This window comes from Egretta garzetta, unplaced genomic scaffold (genome assembly GCF_000687185.1).
Source record: "Egretta garzetta isolate BGI_Z169 unplaced genomic scaffold, ASM68718v1 scaffold68, whole genome shotgun sequence".
In the NCBI taxonomy this organism is placed as follows: domain Eukaryota; kingdom Metazoa; phylum Chordata; class Aves; order Pelecaniformes; family Ardeidae; genus Egretta; species Egretta garzetta.
In genome coordinates, this window is record NW_009260774.1 from 3495590 (window position 1) to 3520323 (window position 24734).

General features: G+C 42.9%; 2 protein-coding genes across 4 annotated transcripts in view; one reads left to right on the top strand and one right to left on the bottom strand.

Annotated features, from left to right (window-relative positions):
• Positions 1-9559, top strand: part of ZDHHC17 (zinc finger DHHC-type palmitoyltransferase 17) — a 71330-nt gene extending 61771 nt beyond the window's left edge. For both annotated transcript variants that reach the window (XM_035901670.1, XM_009646278.2), the window contains 5 exons: positions 55-148; positions 4075-4158; positions 4538-4695; positions 6820-6914; positions 8817-9559. In XM_035901670.1, coding sequence (XP_035757563.1) covers positions 55-148; positions 4075-4158; positions 4538-4695; positions 6820-6914; positions 8817-8955 — 570 coding nt within the window. In that variant the 3' untranslated portion in view covers positions 8956-9559. The remainder of the gene's footprint in view (positions 1-54; positions 149-4074; positions 4159-4537; positions 4696-6819; positions 6915-8816) is intronic.
• Positions 9560-16282: 6723 nt separating this feature from the next.
• Positions 16283-21172, bottom strand: CSRP2 (cysteine and glycine rich protein 2). 2 transcript variants are annotated; one of them, XM_009646279.2, is made up of 5 exons: positions 21043-21172; positions 18883-19051; positions 17739-17871; positions 16980-17073; positions 16283-16359 (listed from the first exon to the last, which is right to left on the bottom strand). In XM_009646279.2, the coding sequence occupies exons 1-5, from the start codon at positions 21152-21154 to the stop codon at positions 16283-16285; spliced, it is 585 nt and encodes a 194-aa protein (XP_009644574.1). In that variant the 5' UTR covers positions 21155-21172. The 2 variants fall into 2 exon arrangements, with proteins under 2 accessions (XP_009644574.1, XP_009644575.1); XM_009646280.2 differs by having other exon boundaries at positions 17757-17871; positions 21043-21154.
• Positions 21173-24734: the final 3562 nt, after the last annotated feature.

The following is a 24734-nucleotide window of genomic DNA, read 5'->3' on the forward strand; positions in this document are numbered from 1 at the left end:
ATAGAAACGTCAGGGGTTTTAGCTGTTCTAAACAAATGTTAATAACCATTACAGATACGGAAGCCAGTGAGGTCCAAACACTGTGGTGTATGCAATCGATGTATAGCGAAGTTTGATCACCACTGCCCGTGGGTGGGCAACTGTGTAGGTGAGTAATCTGCTAAAACACAATGTTGTCTTAACAGATAAAGAAGGGAAAATCTGCCCCGGGTGGTGGTGTTCAGGGTTTTGCCTGTACTCATTTCACAGTGAAAGTGACTTGGCTTCTGCCAAAGTCTGAGAAATACTGTTGAGGACTTCTAGTAGAAGGAAAAACATTTTCAATGTTGAGCTTTATTTTTTTTTCTACATGCTATTCTCTGCGTTATTCTCATTTGTATTGTCTGTTATATACTCATCCTCAAAATTGTTCTGTGTCTATTTCAGTTTTCTATCTGTATATTTTTATTAACACAAACTCTGGTAATTAAAAGATGCAAAGCTTAACTGCTTTTTAATGTTAGCAGAAAAGGCATGTACCGATTCCACAACTGGCTGTTACCCTTTACATAAGATAAAAATTTTCATCTTTACCAGTAATTTTCAGTGATTTAATGGGAAAGTATACGTATTCAAAAATACCATGATTGTAGCAGTTAGATACAGAATGATTTCCTATTGAGGTATTCTCTTTTTGATCCCCCAGGTAGTCATTTATTCTCCCCAGTCTTGATGAAAGGAGCGGATATAGAACAGGAATAAAGTCTCTAAATGCTACTATTCCCTGTCATGCTCTTTGAGAAACTTACTTGAAAGCCATTATTATGCAGGGAGCACTGAAGACTTCACAGCTAGGAAATGAGTGCAGCTTGCTTCACTGGTTTATTTTTTTAGGACACAAGCAGAAGTAACTTTAATCTTGGGGAGGAATTAGGACCTGGGTTCATCGACAGCTGACAGCCAATAAATGCTTCATTGTAGTCCTTCCAAATATATATAATAATGAATAGTCACAGCAGTTTGGTCTTAGAATCAAGAGTAAAATAGTCAATGCTGGCATTGAATTGTAATAGAACATCACTAAAATCTCATTGAGATGGACTTCTATCACTCCCATCTATTTTATAGTTCCTACTGATGTTACTACCTGAGCTACTTCTGATTTATATTTTAGATGTTTTACGATGACAAACTAAGAAATTTTTAATTAAAACAGGCAGGGGGGCATGGGCTCAGATTTTTGTGAGTGTGAAGTGGACAATTTGTTTTGCAAGAGTGCTGAGGAGTACTTGTCAATGCGACAGAAAGATCCAGTATTTTAATCAGTAACTGGAAAAGTCTGAAAAACAGATGGGGGAGGAAGGAGCTTATTTTGTGTGTAATAAGGGAGTATGTGAGTAACGGGATTAAGTTCAGTGGAGGAAATGGTTTTTAAAAAACAATGGTGATGGGAAAGCAGAATCCTCCTACTAATGGTCTTGTACAGATTGGGATAACTGGAGGTAAAAGTAAACATTAGGGCGCTTGAAAGTAGGCTGGGAAAAAAGCATTAGAAATCAGACTGTGGAACAGCCCTGAACTGGAGGGAGTGGTGGCCTAAATGACCTTATACGGCTTTTCTGGCGCTCTCAGATCGGTACGTGGGGACTCTGAGCGTAGGATTACAAACCAGAATCCATTCTTAAAACAGCATTCATGGTATGTTTGCCAAAAAGGGAAACATGAATCATGCCTTTCTGGAAAGGTGGAATTTGGAAATGTTTTATGTAGTCTTCCTTTGAATGTGTTAGAAGGATAAGAATTTTACTAAAGATAGGACTGAGAAATATTTCAAGAGTGTGTACATACACTTTAAAATAAATCCTTTGGGGATAAGACTTGCCACATAAAGAGATTGAGAGAGGATATTTTTACCACTCTGAAGAGGTTGACAAAAAGTACAGACTATTTGAAGAATAAATAAATTGGCAATTGGGATGAAATCATACCCGCAAAATTACAGAGAGCAAGTCTCTAAAAGTGATTATACCTATCTTGTTAATGGAGTATCAAAATGGCATTATGGTTTTTACAGTTGGTTGTTCAAAGATGAAAAATAACAATTTATTAAACTTGTAGTTACATTTCAAACACAAACTGCAGACTTGCAACAGAAATTTAGTTTTCAAGTAACAGCATGAAAGGAGCTAGAGCCAAATTTTAAACTCTTATATAAATAGTCACATGGGTTATGCCAACGTTGTACTGATTTATTGTTCTGATAGCAGTGACTCAGACAGTAGGTCTTGTGTATATGGGAAATTATTTTATGGTTTATAATAATGATCACTTTTCCCCCCAAAAAAGATTCTTCTCCAAGAAGAAGCTAAAAGTAGGAAAAATTAAGAAATGAACAAACAAATCACGCAATACAAGTCCATCAGTGAAAAAATCAGTTATTTTTATTATGTTATTACTTATGTATAATATAAGAACAACTGTATAAAATAAATTAGCAACAAATGTTACAGCATTGTTTTAACTGTGGAGCATAACTGACTGTGTTCCTGCCAGTCCAGGGTGAAACTGTAGACAACAGTCCTGTGTTTTTCCCAATCTTATTTCAGATACAGAAGAAAGGCAGTTTCTCCACTTTCTTTTTCAGAAATAGAATAGTCACATGGGAAGAAAGGCAGTTTCTCCACTTTCTTTTTCAGAGCCTTTTTTTTTTTTTTTTAACTGTGACCAAGGTTATACCTGTCTCATTTATAGTTCTAAATGCTACATGAGTGTTTTCACCAAATACAGATGTATTTGCTGTTAAGCACAGTTTGGTTAGTATCACTGAAGATGCTGCTAAAAGGAGCAGCTCGTCAGATGCCTCTCGGATGGACATCTAGGTCACCATTTAACTTCCTTTTTTTAAAAAATGTCTTTTATGAAACTTAACAGTTCTGAAATTTAGAATGTAAATGAAAGTGATACCTTAGGGACATTCCCAGCACTGTTTCTCATATGCTCTTAGGTGATTGAAGGCAATGTTACAACATATTTTATGTCTGAAGGAACTTGTTTGATTTTCAAGGAAATGTCTTGTGTTTAGTCTAGCTTGTGTTATATGTGTATTTTTCCTCATCTCTTATTTATATGGTCTTTCAGTTCACTTGCTAAAAGCACTTGATTATTTTCTGCCTCCAGAGGATGCTCTTGTTTTAACAGGCAAAACATTTGACATAATGAAGAAGTAAATGCTGTGCTTGTAGATGATGACAGCCAGACCTTTTGCAGCCCATTATCATCTCTGTGGGTTTAGCTTACAGCCTGGAGCTCTTGGAAGGTTGCAACAGTGGACATATTTTACAAACAGAAGGAAGTCTGAGTACTTCAAAATTATGATGTACTTGCATAAGAGGCATCTTTTTAGCTCTATTGATGTTAAAAATAGATCAGTCTTTTAGTAACTGAATTTTCTTGCCTTTAATTTCTGTCTTAAGCAGAAGGGGTTTTATCCCATTCATTATTTTAGCGAGGTTGTTTTAGGCCTCATCTCTTTGGTTACAGGTATTTGTTTTACAAGTTCTGTTAGATATTTTATTTTTAGCTAGCTTCATTGAGCCGGTTTAAACCTAAGTTGGGAATTAGCTTATTATCAAGGGAGGTTGTATATTTATTCATGTTTCTGTTTCTTTTAAGAAAGTAAACTCTGCAGTCTGACAGTTGTTTAATGGCATTTTAAAAATATTTATTGACGTGGAATTCCTGGGTGTTCAGGGCTCTGCAACAGCTGTTGCCAACATTGTTCTAAATACTGTCTGTCAATAATTTTATTAGCTCATGAAAGAGGTTACAAATGAAATGCAGTTGTGTGAATTGCAGCTGTAATGTGACAGAAATTGAAGAAAATAAAACATTACTTTGTTGTCTCAGAAGTAAAAAAAAAAGTAAACCAGCTAATTTCACTGTCTTGAAGTTATATTGGCTTAATATTGGAGAATAATGTTTCTGTGTACAATAATAAGCAGTATTTCTAAGCAAGCAATTAAACTTTCTGATGTAACATTGTCTGTCTTCTGAGAGTGTAGTAATTTGATCCTTGTCGTTCTTGTGCAACTTCAGGAGCAGGGAACCATCGCTATTTTATGGGATACCTGTTCTTCCTGCTTTTTATGATCTGCTGGATGATTTATGGATGTATCTCTTGTGAGTAAATGTGGTTTTTTGGCTTTTTTTAAATTGCTTATAAATACTTTGTTTATCTCCTAGTATGGATTTTTACAAATTTTGGATTTTTTTTTCCCCGGAATTGAACTGCATATTACTAATTGACTGTATTGGATATTTTAAGTTAGAAGATGATGTTTTTCTTGTCCTAGATTTTTTTTTTCTTCATCACAGCCAAGTTGTCCATATGTCTTGTATTGAAGGAGTTGGGAAAGGAAGAGAGAGCAAGTAAAACTATTTTGGCACATTGTCATTTTCTTATTTAGTTTAATACATTCTAATGTGGACATTATGTTGATGTGCAATAAACATATTTTAAATCTCCTCTATGGTTTTTGACACTTTGTTTTTTCTCTAGACTGGGGTTTCCACTGTGAGACAAGTTATGCAAAGGATGGATTTTGGACCTATATTACACAGATTGCTACTTGTTCTCCATGGATGTTTTGGATGTTTCTAAACAGTGTTTTTCACTTCATGTGGGTGGCTGTGTTACTCATGTGTCAGATGTATCAGGTATGGAAGAGCACTTCATTTGTAATGCGGAGTCTTGGGAGTGACATAAGAATATCATATAGTTCTGTCATTTAAGTTTTAATGTTCAATATGCAAGACCAAGTGTTCAGTCTCTCAGCCACGCCGGAGGAAGCAGGCATCTGTTGTCTCTGGATATTAGGCATCATTCACTTCTCGTTCACTTGTGATATTTTTTTTTTTTTGCAAGATATTTTTTTTTTTTGCAAGAGGTTAAAATACCTACCTCCTGCTTTCCATTCTCAGAATGAGAAAAAGGCAAATCAGACCAGAGAAGGGCAATAAAGACTAATAGCGGGTAAGATCTGTGGGTCGAACTCGGAATAATGCAGTATTTCATTAGCAGAAAGAGGGTGGTAACTTCAAAGGGGATGCAATAATTTCTTACACAGCGTCAGTGTGATTTGCGATCACATTACTGTACTGTAATCTAACCAAACACAAGTTTTTCTTTATCCTTTTTAAGGAAAGACCAGTCATACTGAAAGCCTTTCAGTTTGACTTGAAAGTCTTTCAGTATGACTTGTCATTAACGAACCGTGAGACTTACCAATCTAATCTTTCCAGAGAACCTGGAAATAAGAAACATCCTCTAAGGCATAGGTAAAACTTTTCAGGAAATTTTAAGTTTTGTCCTCCTTTCTCTACATTATTCATCATTTACAACATAGATCAATTTCAAAATCTTGTCTGTGTGAGCAAGAGCCATCCATTCAGGCTTCTAGAGGTCTTTCCTGCCCAAGACAAATGAGCAGAGGAGCTGCACGTATTTGAGGTGGCATTCAAAGCAATCTAACCCATCAGAGTTCTCTAGCAGAATAAGCATGTAACTTTCCGGAGAGCCTTCCATCATACTTACATCATGATGCATTAAGTTCCCCATTGAGGATTCCTGTTAATACTGTCTGTGTACGGATGAATCTTTGAATTATGCCACTTGGAAAAATAGATCTTGTAGTATTTTTGAATCATTAGTGTAATTAAGCAAAATAATTCTAGCATTTGACTTCTTCACTAATCCTGGAAAAACGTAAACTAAACACACAGGCTTTTTGCTAAATTTCCTAAGAGTTTTACTCATAGAAAACTTAGGATTGTTCTTGAGTTTGCCGTGATGATGGAATTGATGAAGAAATTCTCTAATTTGCTTCTTTTGGTTTACAACTGCACAGCCCCTACTCTTGCTGCTTTCCCCCCCCTGCTATCTTAGAAAAATAATTCTAAAACCTTTACTTCCTACTTCAAAAGTTGGCCATTGAGAGCCCATTTGTGTACATAGACATAAAACTTCACTGGGTTTCATGGAGGTGAAGAAAATGCTTGAGATGTTAAGTGTATCCAAATGAGGCAAGCCAGCCCAAACTCAACTTTCTCAGTGTTCTTGCTTTTGTAACATGCAGCAGAGTTGACTTCTTATATTTCACTCTGAATTACAAGATTTTATCTTCCTGTACCATAAGGCTGCTAAGGGAGTTCTCAAATTTCTGTTTCCAATTACATCACATTACAGTGAACTCCAGTTTTACGTAAGAAACCCTTTTAGGCTAACATAGTGGGTAAGCTGTTATGGAAAATCGTAGCCTTTGGGCCAAATTATTCTGTAAAAAAGAAAAAAAGCACCAACAAAAGAAAACCCGCCACTTTTTCTGGTCATATTTTTGGTTTGTGAACAGAAAAATTATGTTACTGCAACAGAATTATAAATGGGGAAAAATATATTACTGGAGCTATAACCAGAATGTCAAGAAGAAAAGAAGGTGGTTCAAATGCTGTGTAAAGTAACTTCTGTATCTGTTATTTACGGTACGCTTCAGCTGACAATATAGTAAAGGCATCTCTTTATTATGAACTAAGAAGTCACAGTTTATTCAGTGATGATGATTTATTTCTGACCACTTCAAAAATTAAACCTTTTGCAAAATCCGGTGCAGCTGTTGTATGGTGTTTTAGGTTGGGACCTTGTAATTTACCCAGACAAAAATTCCTCCTTTGAAAGAAGGAAGGTAAAACAGTAAATTTGGTCCTTCTTTTTCAGACTGGCTCATGCAGGGCTTGTTTGCATGTTTTTACAAGAGCTAAATTGCTTACTCTTTTTCCTGTCTTCAGATATCTTGCTTAGGTATCACTACAAATGAAAGAATGAATGCAAGAAGATACAAGCACTTTAAAGTTACAACCACATCTATTGAAAGCCCATTCAAGTAAGTTTTAAAGTGTAAATGTATTTCTTATTTGTGTAGCCTTGTATACATTTGAATCATGTGGCTTATTGAAATAGAACATAGCTAAATACTTTTGAAGTATTTTCACTATGTGGAACACTGAATCTGTCAGCTGTTTTTACAGTAACACATTCTATCCAGTTAAAGGAAGTGATAAATGTTTTGTAGTCACTCTAGACAGGGATGCATAAACATGGAAATTAATGCTTTCCAGCAGTGGTCATATTTTGCTGTAGAGTTTATGGGGAAATAAATATCCTCTTTACAAATCAGATGCCCAAACCAGAGGTAGTTGCTTACTGCATGGTGTCAATGTTGACCTGGATCTTCACTTCCACACTAGGCACTTTCTCCTGATTGATATTTAATGTGCTGTTAAATTTGGTCTGTGCAGTAGCTTCCCTTGCTCTGTTTACTGTGAGAAAAGAGGCAGCACTTCTGTCCTGCTCAGGAGGAAGAGCATGGGCAAAGCTGTTTATGGGGAAGGGAGCAGGATGTCCCAGGAACTGAAGCAGGTGTTGCAGGGATGAGACGTGAGCTTTTGGGTATCAGTATGTAAAGGGTAGCCTGGGATTCTGGCTTCTGTAGTGATGAGGTTGCAAGCTGAGAAAGGGGCTCGGGGATGATGTAGCACTGGGATGGGAATATGGCAGCATGGAGCAGCTTATGGAGCCAAAGCAGGAGATAGATGAAGGCCGGAGGCTGGAACACTGGTGGGTTGAGGGCACGTTACAAAAGGAGCAGCGAAAAGACAGAAGCATGGCTCATCCTGCTGCATATGCTGTGGGAGCTGCTGCTCTTGCAGGTGACATCCGGGGGAACAGGAGATAGAAGTTCTTGTTGCAGTTTGATTTTGTGCTATGAGAGAAATTTGTGTGATTTTTTTAAAATACCCTTCCATACAAAACTCCTAGGGAGAAATAGACAAACATCTCTGTGTGGTTGCAATCTTCCTACAGATAAGAGTTGTGACAAAAACATAATTATTTTGCCTGAAGAACATAGGGCAGTGCACAGAATAGGAAAAAAAATGCTGCTTTTATCCCCAAATTAATGTCACATTCACAAACCATTTTCACTGAAATAGCTGCTATTGTAAAAATGACTCCTGAAAATAACACCAGATGTCTGAAATAACTGACTTGGCATCACCTGTCAGATGAAGCACTGACATCAGGTAGTTGTCATCTCCTTGCTGCTTTGACCTGTCCTTGCATATATCATAACACAAGCTTCTCTTCCAGAAAATCGTGATCTATTTAGGCCATGTGTAATTAAATCAAAAAACCCAACATGTTGGAATTTTGATGTAGGTATCTTAAATATTTGTCAATGAATTGATTCGGCATCAGAAAGCACGTTAATAGTTCATTTAATTCAGATAAAGTTCTCTTAATTTTGTGTTGGCTAGGGCCTCAACTGATCTTAGGCCTGCAGCTGGTGAACCAGTATGTATGACAGAAATAGATATTAGTAAAACCGGAAAATATTCTGGGAAGACATTCACTTCATACTGTTTTGTCTCGCATCCATCTGTACAGTGCAACTTTGCTCTTGGAGAGGGATCTGGATTACCATGCTACGCTACGTGATGGTGTGCTGCCAATAACATGTTACATTTCTCCACACAGTTTGGTAGATGGTGAAAGAAAGTTAGTGTCTTGGTTGTGTCCAAAGATCAAACACTCACTAGTCTGGTGACTTCTTATTTCAGAACTTGCTCATCAGCAAGCACTAAGATAATTGTTAACCAAATTGCTTTTCTACAGTTAGGAACTTTTAAAGGCCAAAGAATCGAATTTGTAGGCAGACAAAAATGCTGTACTTTATTAGATGAGCTGTGGTACTGCTTACTAACATGCGGTTTTGTTTTGATTTCAGCCATGGATGTATAAGGAACATTATAGACTTCTTTGAATTCAGATGCTGTGGTCTTTTTCGGCCTGTTATCGTGGACTGGACAAGGCAGTATACAATAGAATATGACCAAACTTCAGGATCAGGCTACCAGCTGGTGTAGCACCACCTTCATCCTGTGAGCATACCATATCTGAGTGGTGCCTGAAAAATTTTCTCTCTCTCGAATCCGCATCCCTTGAAGAGTAGCATGCTATGTGTAGGGCTGATGATGAATCTTAAGGTACCTTCTCTTCATCAGAATTTTATTAACAAAAGTAAAAATGGACAGAATAAACTGCCAAACCTGACAAGGAAGAGGAGGAAGATCAAAAAGGGATTTTAACAGTTCTTAACATGAAACTTATTCGCAGAAGCATATTCACAGTATTTGTTGTTGGGTTTTTTATTTAAGGTCTTTCACAATGGAGCATGAGATTACTGAAGTATTGACATAAGTGGTTACGTTGTGCTGAGCAGAAAAATTTATTTCCCAGTATGAATAATTCCACTGAAACAAGAATCTAGAATATGAAACTAAATTTCATGATGCAGAGTTCACTGATAGCTATGTTGTAGTCCCTGTAATGTGATTTTTTAATACAGATTTTCTGTAGTATTATGTACATTGAAAAATGTGCTTTTCAGTACCGTTACAAACAACCATCATGTGGTGGGAATCCCTTGTAACGTGTTAAGTTATAGCAGTAGGGCACATCAGATAATGTTGAGAAAAAACGCATTGCCCACATTTTTTGGTGATTGTTTTTGCCACCAGTAAGTGGTACAACTAAATAATTGTAATAACCCTGTTCTGAGATTATTTAGTCTGAAATAAACAGTTACGCAAATAAGGAAAGCTCTTCTGTCAAAGTTACAGCCCTGCTTAAATGCATGATACACCTGTAAAACTAGATTACAGTATATTAATGTTCAGGAAAAAAGTGGAAAAAATTCATTATCGTTGAAGTAATTGTATAAGCAACTTACAGACTAGCAATGTTTCAGTATGAGGTTTGGTCCTCATACAGTGTAGTGTAATTGGAGACATGTTGGAAGAGAAATGGCATGGGGAAAACGACAGACGTGAAAGCAAAAAACTCAATTGTAAAAAGACAAGAGAGTTTTAAATTGAATGGAACGGCAGAAGAAGAACCCAAAGTTGTCTGAAGTGCTTTTTTGTTTGGATGTAAGATAACGGAAACCAAACTTTAAAAAAAAATATTTTAAAAATCCCCATGATAGCACGCGCACACAGAAAATCTAACGCAACGTTCTGAAGATGATGGTGTATTGGCACGTGGAAATCACCTTTAATTTCTTTTTTTTAAGTTCTCATGCTACAGATATGTTTGGAAGGTAAGGAATGATCTGAAATTGCATTCCAAAGGGGCTTTTCTTGAATGTGATGCACTGATTTTTGTTATGGTGTTTTCATATACTCATAGTGAATTGTTCACTGCTTCCTTAACTATTGTTTACAGAGAGACTGAGAATCAGGTTAGTTCTCTTCTAAGTGCTGTAGCAACCCAGTGGTTCGAGAAACCTGTGAGGGGAGTTTGGGGAGGGACCTGAAAGCAGATGTCTGAGACCAGTGTAAAGAATGTGTATCTGTATATAAATAATTTATCAAACAGTTTTCTCTCTGTGAGTGTGTGTTTAGTGTATTTAAAGCTGCTCATTTTCATTTTATTCAACCAAAAAAGTGTAGGAAGATATCTAATGAGCTTTTAGTGATGTTCAATATTGCTGTTAATAGGCATTATGCCCTGCAAATTCACTGCATGTTTGATGCTTGGCAAAATTAGCGTTTTCTGTAATATGCAGATTACAGGTAATAAAGCAATCTAGTGGTATTCCCAGCCCTTGCCTTAGTAAGAGGAGCAGTGAAACTGTAAATAGTTGATGTTCAGTATTTGCAAGTAAACATTTTTTTCTGTAGTTGTTCATTGATCTCAAGACACACACTTAGTTTGCAAGTACCAGATATCAGGATTTACAGAAGTGCAGCATCAGAGTACTTGAATGTTTAATACTGGAAAAACCAACATCGTCTTGGACACAGTTTTAATGGGAGAGGTTTGGGTGTAGGGGTGGCAAGAAGCTTTTGCTATTTTTGTCAGACAAAATTCGTAATCCAAATGACACGTTCCATTTCAGTGAAAACAGTTGACAGCAGTTACTCGTATTTTTTTCTAATCAGAAAAAAGCATGAAGACCTTACAGTGTTGTTTATTTTAATCACCAGTAATGTTCTGCATATCTGTTCGGTTTTTTATCTTCCCCCTCCCCCCCATTTCTGTTGGGGGTCGGTTGACTTGAAGAACTTCAGTCCACTTTATTAAATACCACCTAGCACCAGAAGAGCAGTTCAGTACGTGACACAAGTTTTGGGTTTAGTTGCCCAGTAGCATTAACCGTGATGAATTCTGTCATGCAGTCCATGTCAAAAATGTTTGCAAAAGAAGCGGTGGGTGATCTTTGGTAGTACGTAGTGAGGTCTGCGCTACTTCTTTGTTAATAGCTCTCTGGTGACAGTTTTGTTGAGACCTGTAGAATTTGAGCAATAGTAGGTAGTTGTGAAAATTAACTTGCATATATGGATTTGGGATGTATGAAGTTTCCAGTGCAAAATGTAACTTGTCTTGAGTAACACTGAATCGTTTGATGTGAAATCATAAAATCAAGCAGGGGGGAGCCAACTATGCAGCATTTTTCTGTCAAGTTATCAAACTTACAATTCAGTTGTTGAACCAAAACGGCGTTGCTTCTGAAACTTAACAAAGCTGGTCCAGACCAACAGCAGATCAGACCAACTTAATCTGACATAGGTAGAATAAATGGGAATTTTGTCTTGGCCCTAAACATGTGCTGTTTCTTTGCAGGTTTCTGTATTCTTTGATGTCCACCAGGTTATTTTTTTTTTCAATTAATGTGTAAAACAGCATCACTACATTTTAAGCTATGGATTTTTTTGTATATTCTTTATTTATAACTGTGCCAAGTATTATTTTAATACTGTCGAGATCTTGATGTATTACATTGTGAACAAAAAAAAATTCTGTAAAATGTTTAATAAATTAGCTCTCCTTACATAAATTAAATCTGTTAAATTTTGTAAGTTATTAATCAAATAAATATTGACTCTTAGATGCAGTGTTTGTCTTGACTTGGGATGTGATTTCACACAGTGGTGTTTCTGTCCAATATCAGAAGCCATACCATGAGAAAACAGCTGCTATCTTGCATCTTATTTTAGTAAAGTCATTCTGGAAAGATTTACCGGTGTCTTAAAGATAGCATGCACTCCATTCTGCGGCGATGTGAAATCCCGTGAGCTACGACACGGGGTTTTGGTAAAGTACACCTTTGTACTACCGATTAGAGTTAGCGTTCGCTAATTAGATACTCCTTTCTTTCGAGCAAAGCATGCTGGCAAGGTAACGTTTCTTCAGGGAGAGTTCCTTCTAGGGAGCGTTTCAAGTGGCCAAATGTCCATATTTAATGACCTTTAGGGTATTCTAAGGGTAAACAAGACGTCCACACAGGACTAGTAGGCGTGACCAAGGGGTGTGCTTCTAGGTGGCACTTGCAGGAGGCAGAATACCTTGACTCTTCTGGTCTGTGCTCAAGGTTAGATTTTTAGTAGAAACAAGGTAACCATCCAAATTGGAATTTAATCAGGATATTTATAACCAGGAATATGTATTAAAATACAAGGCTAGGACTTCAGAGCGCACCTAATGGGGAGAAAAAAGGTCTCTGTGTTTCCTGCTGGGGGTGGGGTCAATATTGACGTTGAGAACTGTTGGTGCTGTTCTCCCCTTCCCCAAGCAATGGTTCTGGTGAGGCTGGGCCCAAGCTCACCTCTGCTGACCACCCTTTGACTTGTCTCATAAAGATCAGGGATGGTACTTTCTTTTTTTCGACGGACATTCTGTGCTGAAGGTCTCCATCAGAGATCTGCAGTGCTCCATCAGAGCAGCTGCTGCTCTTGGGAGGTATGGGTGGGCTCCTGATGACTTGAAAGCTGGTTACTTGGTTTGTTTTATTTGGGAAGAAGCCTGCCTTCTGCACCCTCATTATGGCTTGATGAGAGTTCACTCCCTTGCACCTCCCATGAGCTGCTGCCTTTAAGTAAAATCAGATTTTTTTTTATTGCTATGAAAGCAGTGTTTACTTCTGAACGCTTGCATTTGGATTTTACCCACCTTAGGCTGCTGAGTGGAGATGAGTAAAAATATCACCTACTAATTCCAGGTTAAATTTATTTGCAGTGTCTTATCAACTTAGTGCCGCATTCACATTGCCTCCAATCCTACATTCTACTTAAGATCTCCAGGTCATGGAGTCAACATACTTTTGAGAACCCATCTCTCCTGGAATTAGGGCTCCAAACTGAGACTAACTCAAAGCATTGCTCCAGCCTGGGCTGAGCTTTTACTCATCAGAGCTTTGCTGCAGCTGAAAAGTTGACAGTAACCAGGTGAAAGCACTTTGGTGTAGGGTACTCATTTCTCTTGACAAGTATATTGTCTTTATGGTTACAAGTTTTCGTTTTTCTTTCATTTCTATGTTCTTCTGTGGTTAAATAAGTTGTTGGGATGTAGAGCAGTGTGGAGCTGAGAGTTACCACTATGACTCCCCCCAGGAAATTAAAGGAAAGCCCTCGATTTTTAGCAGTTTAAATCACTTCTGATCGCTTCTTCTGTTCATTTTTCTAAGAATTGAAAGCTCTCTTTTATGGGTAAATGAACAATATGTTAGATGCCCGGTTTTGTCAGCATAAATCGCACCTGCCAACTGTGCTTATGTGGCACGTTTAGATCAATTACAGTAGCTACGCCAACTAATGGGGAGTGGTTTCGTCTGCTCAGTAGTGTGTAAAGAGCATTATTTTCCTTTCTGTCTGCCCAGCAGTGCCACTCAGTGTTTTACAATGCCATTCCTGAGAGGAGGAAGCACTTCCATCAGCTAACGAGGCTATGGAAAGGGGATGTTGCCATTGTCTTCACGTCCTTGGCTGCAGGGGCCTGGATACCGCTTCTGAGTTAGAGCTGTCCTTGCTCAGGTTAGAAGAGTTGGAGGGGATCAACCCTTCCTGCACAAGTGTCCAGCTGGCAAAGGAGAAAAGTACTTTTTTTTTTTTTTTTTCTAGGAGAAAAATATTAGGCTCATTGGTATGACTAGCAGGACCAAAGGTTTCTGCTGGGCTGTTTCTTTCTGTCTCACTCCTACCTGAAATGTCTGCTGCTTCTGCCTTTCCTCTTGTCTCTTTCAGTTGCAATCCTTCCCTCTCTGTCAACTGTCCAAGCTCTTGGCTCACATTCTGAGCCGGCTGGCTGTTCTTCCTCATATCCACATTGTTGCTTTGTAACCTGTACAAAATGCTCTTTGTGTATTATTTTGACCAGTACATATTTTTCTAATTAGGCTTTTGGCTTGCACTGCTTCACGGCCTCAGACCACAGTCATAGATGTTGCTTGAAGCTCTGTCTTAGACCGTGCTGACACATTTGCTGACCATTTTACTGTAGCATTCCCAGTCTTCAGTGTGTCTCCATAAATTCACTCCGTGAAAGGTTTTTTTTTCCCCCCAGAGATACCAGCGTGCTTCCCAAACCAGAGTTTTCTTTACATAACTTCTGCTGGGCATGATGAAGAGTCAAAACTGAACCTCCTCCCCCCACCCCAGAACACCGTGTGGGTTGTAACCACTGCGACGGAGCTCCCCACAGCTGTGGTCGGCCTCCAGTGAAGCCCCTGCACTGGAAGGGGTGGGAAGATGCTCCTACAACTGCCCGTGACCTGCTGAGGCTCAGGCGTGCTCCCCCGAGGTACCATTTCTGCTTTTAAGAGGCGTCGATGCCCAGATCTCATGTGCCTCCTCCTTATTGTGGGCAGGAGCAAGCCATAAGCTGTGCAAAAGGAGCTTGGCAGAACAGCCCGAGCACGCTGGTAAAGATCTGCTTCAGGTGCTCAAGAAACTTAGGCCCAGATTTAAAAAAGAAAAAAAATAACCTAAGCTGTTCGTACTAAGTACTGGTTACTTGTGTAAAAACAGGGCAGCTTGCCTCAAACTGGGTGATTTTTTTTTTTTTGCATCAGTTTTAGGCTGAAGTACCTCATTCTCACATAATGCCTTTGTGGTGGGCTGCTCCTGGGTCTCCTGTTGAGGAGGTGACTCCCAGTTCCTTCCCGAGAAGTGCAGTTGCAGGTGCTACCAGCACAGGCCTCACAGGCTTGTGGTGGGAGCTTCTCCAGCCCCCAGAAGCAGCCAAGCTCTTCTGTAAGCTTTCCACTCAAGATCTGGCTAAAGCAAGAGTAATTGTCTCCTACTTGCAGACCTTTAGGATCTGCTGCTAATGAAGTTGCGTTAGCAGGGGCAAGGACCCTGGCCCGTTATGGCTTTCACCCAGCTGGTGTGTTCACAGGGAGTAGATTGACACTGCAGTTGGTGTGTTTGATCGCTATTACTCCTTGCCCATCAGCTTGAGTTCAGGTCATGTTATCTACCAGAGTGCTTAAAGGCAGGATTTTATTCTGCTGTGGTTTTGCACTACAGCCACTTTGTCAGGCACCATCCTCAAGAGGCGGAAACCCTCCACCATCTTCAGGAAACTGAGGGTTGTAAGACTGCTGAGAAAAGGTCAAAAACCTCTCCTAAACACGAGTTTGATGTGATAGTCCACAGCTTGGTCCACTGCTCAGTAGGGATGGCATTAATCTGCAGCTGTCTTTAGCAAGAGTACTCCTTCTGCACAGTAAGTCCTGTGCGTAATAACACCTCAATACCAAAGCAAGTGCAATCCCACAAGGTACTACAGTGAAAAAGGTTTGTTTTCCATTGACTAGAGGCTCTGGAGCAGGGACAGCCAGCCCTGTAGGCTCACAGCTACTTACAATCTACCACTCTCAGAGCTGTGTCGCTGCACAGAGCAGTAGATGATTAAGATGTACTGCTACTGTCCAGCAAGCAGCTGGTTGCCTTGCGCACGCGTATGGCAGCGTCGTACTGGAGGACAGTCATTCACCGCTGCAGGCCATGACCAGTGCTACGTATTTCCAGCTTTCAGTCATGCTGGGCTCTCGGTGAAGGTCTGCACCAAGTCTTTAGCAACACATCTCTACCCCTGCACCCCCCCACAGTACCCCAAAGCATCTTGCTTAGCTTTTTATTGCTGACAAAGTGTGGAACACTTGGGTTTAGGATACATCAACAAGCAAAGCTTTATTGAATTGATACTCTATTAAAAAGTGTTACAGTGTGATACACAAAGCAAGGACAAAAGCAGTGCTTTTTAAAAAAAAAAAAAATCATCTGGTGGATGTATGGCCCAAGCACTACAGTAACTAGCATCAGTTTCACAGTAGTTAGTAACATTTAGGAAACTCTTCTTTCTTGTAGCAGGATCTCAGCAGAGCCGTAAGGGGTTTTGAGCCGTGCCCCCTCACTGGGCGTGAACAAGGGCACCCGCTCCCTGGCCGTACCCAAATCCCTTGGGGCCAAAGTTCTTCGCATAACAACCTGCGAGAAAGATGAACGTGTAGTAGCTGAGGATTCTGGCCTGCTAATTAAGAACAGCACCATCTAGGCTAAGCCCCTCAGCCGCTTCCCGTTAAGTCACCAGAACACCCTCATCGGCAGCAACGATGCTTTTAGGAAACATTTTGTTAAGCTGCGTAACTGCCGTGACTGAACTCAATAGCCATGGCTGCTCAGCCTGCGTAGCTCCCAGCCTACTCTGTGAAAGCAACTCATACCTGGATTCTGAGGCTGGGTATCTGTTAAGAGGTATGTCGTCATCAAACCACCCCGTGGATCAAGTTTATATCCACAATACCACGCAAGAAGGCACAGTGGGATGCCTGCTAGCTTGTTCCCTCACTCTCATCTGCTCTCTGACCCAGGCAGAGGGCACAGGCTGCCGCTGCCTTTCTCAATATGTAATGTTTTGCTTGATGCAGACGTAAGCTACAGCAGCAGCTTCAGCAATACTTATTTCTCAGCTCTATTCCTATGACTTACAGAGTACTTCCATCTTGACAGGAGCCTGAAAGTTTCTTATACCAGGAATGAATTTAGCATCCATCCTTGTAACACATTACCTTGAGCCATAGACAAATGGTTTTTGTTTCTTTCCTCACCTTTACAATAGATTTCTCCCTCTTTTTCAGTTAGGGTTGTAGATTCTAGGCTTTTTCCACACTTGGCACATCGGAAGCAGTTTTTGTGCCATGGCTGGGGGGGGAAGAAAAAATATATATATTTTAAATACACAGAATGCCTGAGTTGGTAAAAAAAAAAAATGCACTAACTGGAGATGCCTGCATCAGTATTGTTTATAGATGACTGGTGCAATAAAAACCAGTTCAAGTGCACCAGTAGCAGACGAGAGCATCTGCAGTTCTGTGAGTGGCCCAAAGCCCCGAATTCCACACAGCATCCTGCTCAGCATTTTGAAAGGTTTAGGCTTGCTCTTATCAATTCAGAGCAGACCTTGGTGCTCTGTAGCGAGTCAGACAGCTGGCAGACTGACACACAGTTTTACACGGTATTTTCAGAGAACATCCCCTTTCTGCTGAAACATTCGGCCTCTGTGATAAGCTGCACACCACAGGACTGCTCCCTCTTCTGTGGGGAGAGCGCTCCTGTAACCTGCTTCAGGTCTCTGGCACGAGATGACACTGAAGCTTCCACCTCTGAAACCCCTCTGAAGGGGAGCACTCATCACCCTGCATTTCAAGTTCAATTAAGTTGATTGATTTAACTATTTCCAATGCTAAGAAATGCAATTTTAAGGTAACTCTGCCCCTCGGTCAGGTCTCTGCTGGGGGACACATAACATACCTTGCTCGCTTTAAAGACCACGTAGCAGGTACACAACAGCACAGGCAGTTCCTTACCTTTCCAGCTCCTATGACTTTCTCTGCCGCATAAACAGAATCACCACACCTAGAGCATTTCTCTGCCCCTCCGAACTTCTGAGCGAACTTTGAAGTGTTTGGGTTTGTTGTGGGTCGGTGAGGAGAGGGCGTGCTGAAAGAAAGGGGACAGTTGTTGTCTCTACTCTTTTACTAAATGACCTCTTGCTCTTCTTAACAACACTACCAGAGCAGCATCCAATAAACAGTACGGAGCACTGTATTTTTGCAAAACTGGAGAAGTAAGTCACCAGCAAGGCTATCCAATTACACTTGGTAGGGAAAAAAGAATGGGGGGTGTGTGTGTGTGTGTGTGTGTGTGTGTGAAAGAGAAAGGCCATGCTTCAAAGGATAAAAGGAAGCTACTGTAAAAGCTAGTTTTCTGAGGAACCTTCACCTTTTTGCTTCTCTAGAGGTGCTGAATTCTGTATCAGGACACAGATTTATCAGACAGTAAGCTACAAATAACTCTCAAATTCCTGTCCACTGATCATAATCTGGAACCTGAACTGATCACCGAACCTGGCTGGAAAGCATACATCGTGTAAACATCAAGCAATAGTTTGGGAAGTTGCATGAAGCAAGTTGTGGGGCATACCTCAGCTTCTTTCCACATGCTTTGCTTTACAGCAAGAAATTAATCAGGCTAGGAATGTTTACTATTTAACAGGCTTTTTGGGTTTGGCTATAATTAAGCACAAATGGTTCTTCACTTGCCAGTTAAAAATTCATTCTTTTTGTAGCCCCAGATTCTCAGTTCTCCAAATCCATCCCTGCCAGGACCTGCTTAACGTTTGCATTTGCAGGTAATTTAGGAGAGCAACTCAAGGCCCACAGTCACCTCTGCGGGCTCACGCAGAGCCATCAGTATCTCTCTAATCCAGTCCCCCATGGTTCGTGCGTAGGGTTAGTGCATCTTTACCTGCGCTAACTCCCGCTCGTACGGTGCCTTCACCAGTGGAAGCTTTGTGCTCTGCAGGTTAAATACCCTGCATTCAGTTATCCTGGGATATTTTGCAGCATCTCTTCCAGACAACACGAACTAAACAAAATCCAGCCCAGAAGACTCCTCTGAAAACAGTATGGGAGGACCAGGGTCACGCACCGCCCCAGTCAGTTTGCTCACCTCTCAGGCTTGATGCCTAGTCTCTCGCCCCTGTCCATGTTCAGTGTGCCTGCCCCTTGGCCATACCCATAACCTTTCGGGCCATACTTTTTTCCATAGCAAGATTTGCAGTAAACTTCAGCATCATGAATCGCTACAGTTGTGCTGTCCAAGTTTTTCCGGCAGACCACTGGAAGGAAAAAAAAAAAAAAAAAAGTTACACTGCCTTAGGGGACCATTTCCTTCAGCACAGGTAGTAAGCCAAAGATCAAGTGACAAGTGATGTTACGGGTTTCCTTGCCCACAGTTCTTCCTATTAGGCTGTGGGACTGCCAGGGATTAGAGGGAGCAGGTTGTCGTCTGAATTAGCGAATTATGCTTAGCCCTTTAAAGGGCTTTATTCCCTCCCACCTCTTCATGACCATGACATTTAAAGCCTGGAAACTTGCTGTGGTTTGATGAATGAGGCCACTCAGAAACCCAGATAGCGCAGTCAGCAGTTTCCCTTGACAGATGCCATACAGCATGAAGCAAAAGCCTATCGGTGCAGAAGAGCCCCCGTCCTGCCCTTTTGGCCAGGGTGGGGCTGGGAAAAAAAAACCCTTCAAGGTTTTCCCCCTGCCTGGGGACTGGTTTGGGGCAGAGCTGGGACTGTTTCACAGCTGTCACTGGAGGGGCCGAGCTTTTCTGGCATTCCTACATTGTCCTTCCGCACAATGCAAGCCCTCTGCTCAAGGTTACAGTGGAAGGCAGAACTATTTCCTTCTTAAACCTTCTTTTGTATCCCAACTTGCATGCTCTTTCCGTCTGCAGCAGCATTATGCCCATGATAAAGAATTTGAGGGGGGGGGGGGGGAGAAAAAAAAAAAAAAAAAAAAAGGCCTTATGAATTTTTTGTTTAAAAAGAATTTTAAGGTCTTCAAAATCCAGAGTGACCTTTGCTTATGGCATTCATTAGCTCCAAGGTTCTTTTTATAAGACACAAATATCCAATAAGTAAATCAACTAATGCATGTTTGTTAAGTCTACAGACTTTAACCCCAACAGAACTATGCACTGAGGAAAAGCAAATACTCAGACACACTAGAGCCATTGTTTGACTGCAAGTTCCAGGTTTCTTTTAATAGAAACTCCCATAAAAGGCTGAAAATGAGGCAGCCGAGACATCTAATCTTTTTTTGTGACTGCTGTAGAGCTAAGGGGAAGGAGCGTAGGTGTGCCGAGGCCGACAGGCCAGCACGGCACGCTGATGTTGTGCTGCAGGCTGACAGCAAACTGCTTTGAGAGGGCCAGATGTGACCATGGCTTATATGAGCGGGCTAAGCCCTAGCTCTGCCCCTCGGTAGTAAACACCAGCAAGTGGGACAAAACGGTACCTCATGTTTGTAGTAAGGTGAAATTCTCCGATTCGGACAGACAGGCTGCCTGTTTGCAAAGTAGGAGCCTCCGACTCACAGCGACCCTTTGTTCCCTTCATCTAAGCAGAGGTCTGTTCAGCAGAGAGCGATTTTCAATGCCTCGCTGGGCCGGTCGGTTGGACTGGAAAATAATGCTTTGGACTCCTTTCATCTGAAATAAACTACGGGCCCCTGTGCCAAGAAAGTCTAGGCTTTTGGCTGTGCTAAAGCATCGACAACTCTGCCGCACTCAGGCACACTGGTGTCCCGGTCTGTGCAGGACTCCAGGGCAGGGGTCTGGCAACTGTTCCTTCAGCTGCTGCCGGCCCCGGGACCACCAGGAAAAGTCCAGCTAAGTTCAGATCAGTGCAACGGAGCTCTGCCACTGGGCTTTCTCCTCTGCACAGGCAACACTTAAGCCAGGTTTCCATTCTAAACTCAGGCCCCTGAGAAGAAGGCTGGGAGGAGGGCAAACGGAGGAGAGAAGCGTGATCTGCTCTGCTTTGGGAGGCGCATCCCACCCTTCCCACACAGGACAGGTAGGATAATACCTCTCCAAGAGACAAGCTCTCCCTTCGGCACCAGCAGACCCAGGGAGCACGTGGGGAAGGAGGAGTTGAGCCCAGCACCTGATGGACAAAGCCATCTCTGGTCGCTGCCATCCCCTCTGCATCACGGGTGCCAGCTGAGTCTGGGACATCGCCTGTGGACCAGCACCTTGCTGCTGCGACCCCCCAGCTACGCCAGGAGAGGTTTTGCACGGGAGCGGGAGGGGAATACTTACTGCAGAGGAAGCAGCACCGGTGGAAGCTCCTCCCGTCGCACTGCACCTCCTCGGCATGGTAGACAGTGCGGCCACAGGCGCCGCATTTGTTGCCGCCTCCCCAGTTCGGCATGGTGGCTCTGCGTGCCCAGCCAGGCGGGAGGGGAGAAGGGGAAAGGTTTGTTAGCCATGGTGTCCTCCCCCACCCCGGCTCGAGGACAGCTGGGGCTACAGGCTCCTTTAAACCAGGTCTGCGAAGTTGGTGTATCGGAGCACAAGCCCACGATTTCACCAACTGTTTGAAAACGTGACCTTCCACCGTGTGAGAAGTTTTTGTGGTCCCAGACCAGACTTAAAGGCTTAGGCGGGCTCTGTACGGCTATTTGTAAAAGCAGATGGACTGGCAAGGGGAACAGAGGCTGCTGCTGCCGAATGGCAAGAAAAACAGAGACACAGTCTGCCTGAAATGTGCCCTCCCGTCCCTGCCCGGGGTTTTGAAAGTTACATAAATTGGATATGCACAAATTACAGTTTCACGCACAAGGGCTTTACTGTACCTTGAGCGAACGCCCCCCCGGATGGATATAATTTCAGTTTCTATGCTTCATTAACACTGAGCCTCCCGTCTGATGGAAGCAAGCCGATTGTGCCAGCAACGGCATTTTGTTTCACTGCAAGGCCTATCATTTGGGATGCAGTACAAGCCAAAGTTCACCTCACCGGAGAGCCGCTTACTAGGGCTGTGGGGACATTCTGAACTCCCTTCAGATCACACCTGCACTACAAAGAAGTTTAAGGGAGATTATTTCCTGGAGACTCCACCGCTATTCCATGAACCTTTACCAGACAGGTCTACGAATCAAACCAAATTGCTCAAGGAGCCACAGCTCCATTACTTGAGATGGACACTCAGAAAGCCAGTGAGGAGGGACTGGCACCATCAGCCATCATGTCAAACTACAGCCTTGGGAATGGGCTGCTACGTTAGGCAACTGTCCCATCTCAAGCTGAGCTGCCCCTGCCTCAGCTCCCCTGCCATTCCCACCAGCAGTTCCCATCCAGCTCAACTGGGAGCTCCCCCCGCTCCTCCCATTAACTGTCCTGGGGTAAAGCACCAAAGCAGAGAACTGCCCACCACCTTTGGCTTTTCTGGGGCTTTCCTCCTCGAGCCACCACCACAAGCTAACACAGCAGTGCTTGTTGAAGGCTCATCTCCCAGGTATCGCTGAACTGCCCTTGACTCCGAGCATTGGTCCAGGCTGGTTTGCTCCCCTGCAGCTCACCACCAGAGGACCACCTCTCATAAGCATGGAGGCCAACAGCAGCCAGAGAGAGAATGTTATCGATTCAGCAAGTTTAACCCAGCAGAGCTGCTTCTCAGGCCTCATCAACCCCCCTGCCCCTTGTCTCAGACAGGGTCTCTGGGCGAGGACCGTGGGTTTGCCCACTGGAAGCCCAGAGGGCACCTTCTGCCACCCCACCAGCAGCACCGTTCCCTCCCAGCAGGCTCCCCACAGCAGTGCTGTGGTATGGGTCAGCTATCAGGGAGGTAAGGAAGAAAGGAATTTATCAGGAGCTTCTGCCTTCTTTCGCACAACCCACCTCCAGTTACCCTTAGAAGCTCCACTATATCAGCCAGATGGGGAGAAGAGACGTGTGACAGCATCCCCACACAGTGCCCGCAACCTGCTGCCTTCAGACAGCTTTGCCGCTCGTCCCTCTGAGCCAGAAGCAGAGGGCTACCGACTTCCCCTTGTCCTCCGGGCCAACAGTGAGGAATTGGAAGTGCCACCCCTGACACAGGGAGCTAGAGAGGAGCGCTTGGCTTCGAGATCCCCCCTTCTGTAAGGGGCTCTCACCAACCTGCGGGAGAGACCTCGGTGCAGAGCGAGGGGTCTCGTGGGCGCCTGGCTGCTGCCTTGTGCTCCCCAGGCAAGGTAGGGCAGCCTTGCAAATCGCACCTCAGAGCGGCATTTTTGGCTAAGCCTGAATTAAGCCACCCATCCTGCCAGTGCTGCTAAACCAAGCCTCCTGCCCAAGCATCCTGATCAGCAGCTCAGCAGTTCTGGGGGATGCAGGGAAGGTTGCGTGGTTCCCAAGTAAGACATGGTGCCAAGTGGCTGCTGCAAGACCTTTGTCCAAGACAAGCAGACGGCCATTCACGGCATGTGGGAAAATGAGATTAGTTTATTAACCTAAACTGGGGCATCTTAGGTACATTCCTAAGCAGAGGCTTAGGAAACTTCCTCGGAGCGGCTGAGCAATGCCATTTGCACACCGACACTAATTACTGAGATATCCCTTTGTTTAATACTTCCACGGGATTAGCACAATTACTGCTCCATGGTTTAGCACTAATACCCTGACCGAGCTCATAAAATTAGTTTTATGACATTTCCCACTTTGCCTTTGTCATTCTTGGCACAACTGTAGAGTCTAAAAATTAAGATTCCATTTCTTTTATTCAAGTGCTTGGCTGTGCTACCGCACAGCAGCTGACATCAATCATGGCAAAGAGCGTCCTTAGTTAAAGGGAATATAGGCTGCACAGAGCTTTGGAAAAGGAATGCATGGACTGGGGGGAAAAAAGAAAATAAAAGAAAGAAAAGGAGAAGAGATTCCTTTCCACTTTGTATGCTTTCCAAAACATAAACGGTATTTGGTACAAGAACTACTTCTGTCTTTTCCTCTCACCATCCCCACACTCCTGTTCTTTTGTGCATTTATGTGAGCCTAAATGATTTTAATCATTTTGTTAGCAAACAAATTATTTAGACTCCATGCACACTAGAGCTGAGGACCTGGACCAGGTTTCCAGCTTTGCCCCAAGTTTCCCACATGACACTGGGCAGCATGGGGTGCAGCTCCACCCTTTCTTCCCAAGGGAGACAAAGTATGAGATGATCTGGCAACAATTAGCTGACTCAAGTCTTCTGATAAGGGCTCTGGGAATTCATTAAAAGAAAAGCAAAACCGAGTTGAAGTCAGTACTTCAAGGTGGCCTCGGTCTCTTCCACAGAAGATCTCTCCATTTATCCTCCCCGTAACGTTCCCGTGAGGGCTTGCATGGGAAGAAGGGCAATATTTCTCCAGTTACTCAGCAGCCAGGGCTACCCCGAGGCGGCGGTGCCCAGAGGGCACCCGAGGGGAGAAGGGCTGATGAGCTGAAGAGGCGCTGCGCGCAGGACAGCATACAAGCCTGTATTCCTGCCCACCAGCCGCTCTCTTGGGAGCTTCATCCCCTTTGAGAGCTCCATGGGCAGCAGCAGACTCAGGCTTCCAGCCCTGCCCTAAGCCTTCCCTGCTCCCTCAAGACTTTTTGGCTAGTTCAGGCAGGCCTTCGGGGAGCTCAAGGGCAGTAATTAAACAGCCAGGATGATCTCACTGCCAGTACCAACAGTTTTGACGTTCGATGGCGGGTTTGTTGGCAGCTACTGTCCTCTAATAAGAAAACCCTGACTTTGGCAAAGTTCGTACCCCGTCAAGAGGCAAGCGCGTTATTCAGCTTAGCGTCCTCCAAAATGCCAGTGAGAGGCAACGGCAAAGTCCTTTCCAACCCATTTGTTAACAGCAGGTTTAAACACAAGAAACCTACACCAGCCCCGACGCAGACACCGAGGAAATTGGGGCTATCCGGTTATCCCGGGCGGCTTGCTCAGAGACCCCTCGGGAAGCCAAGCCCGGCAGCGCTGGGGAAACCAGGGCTCCCCGCG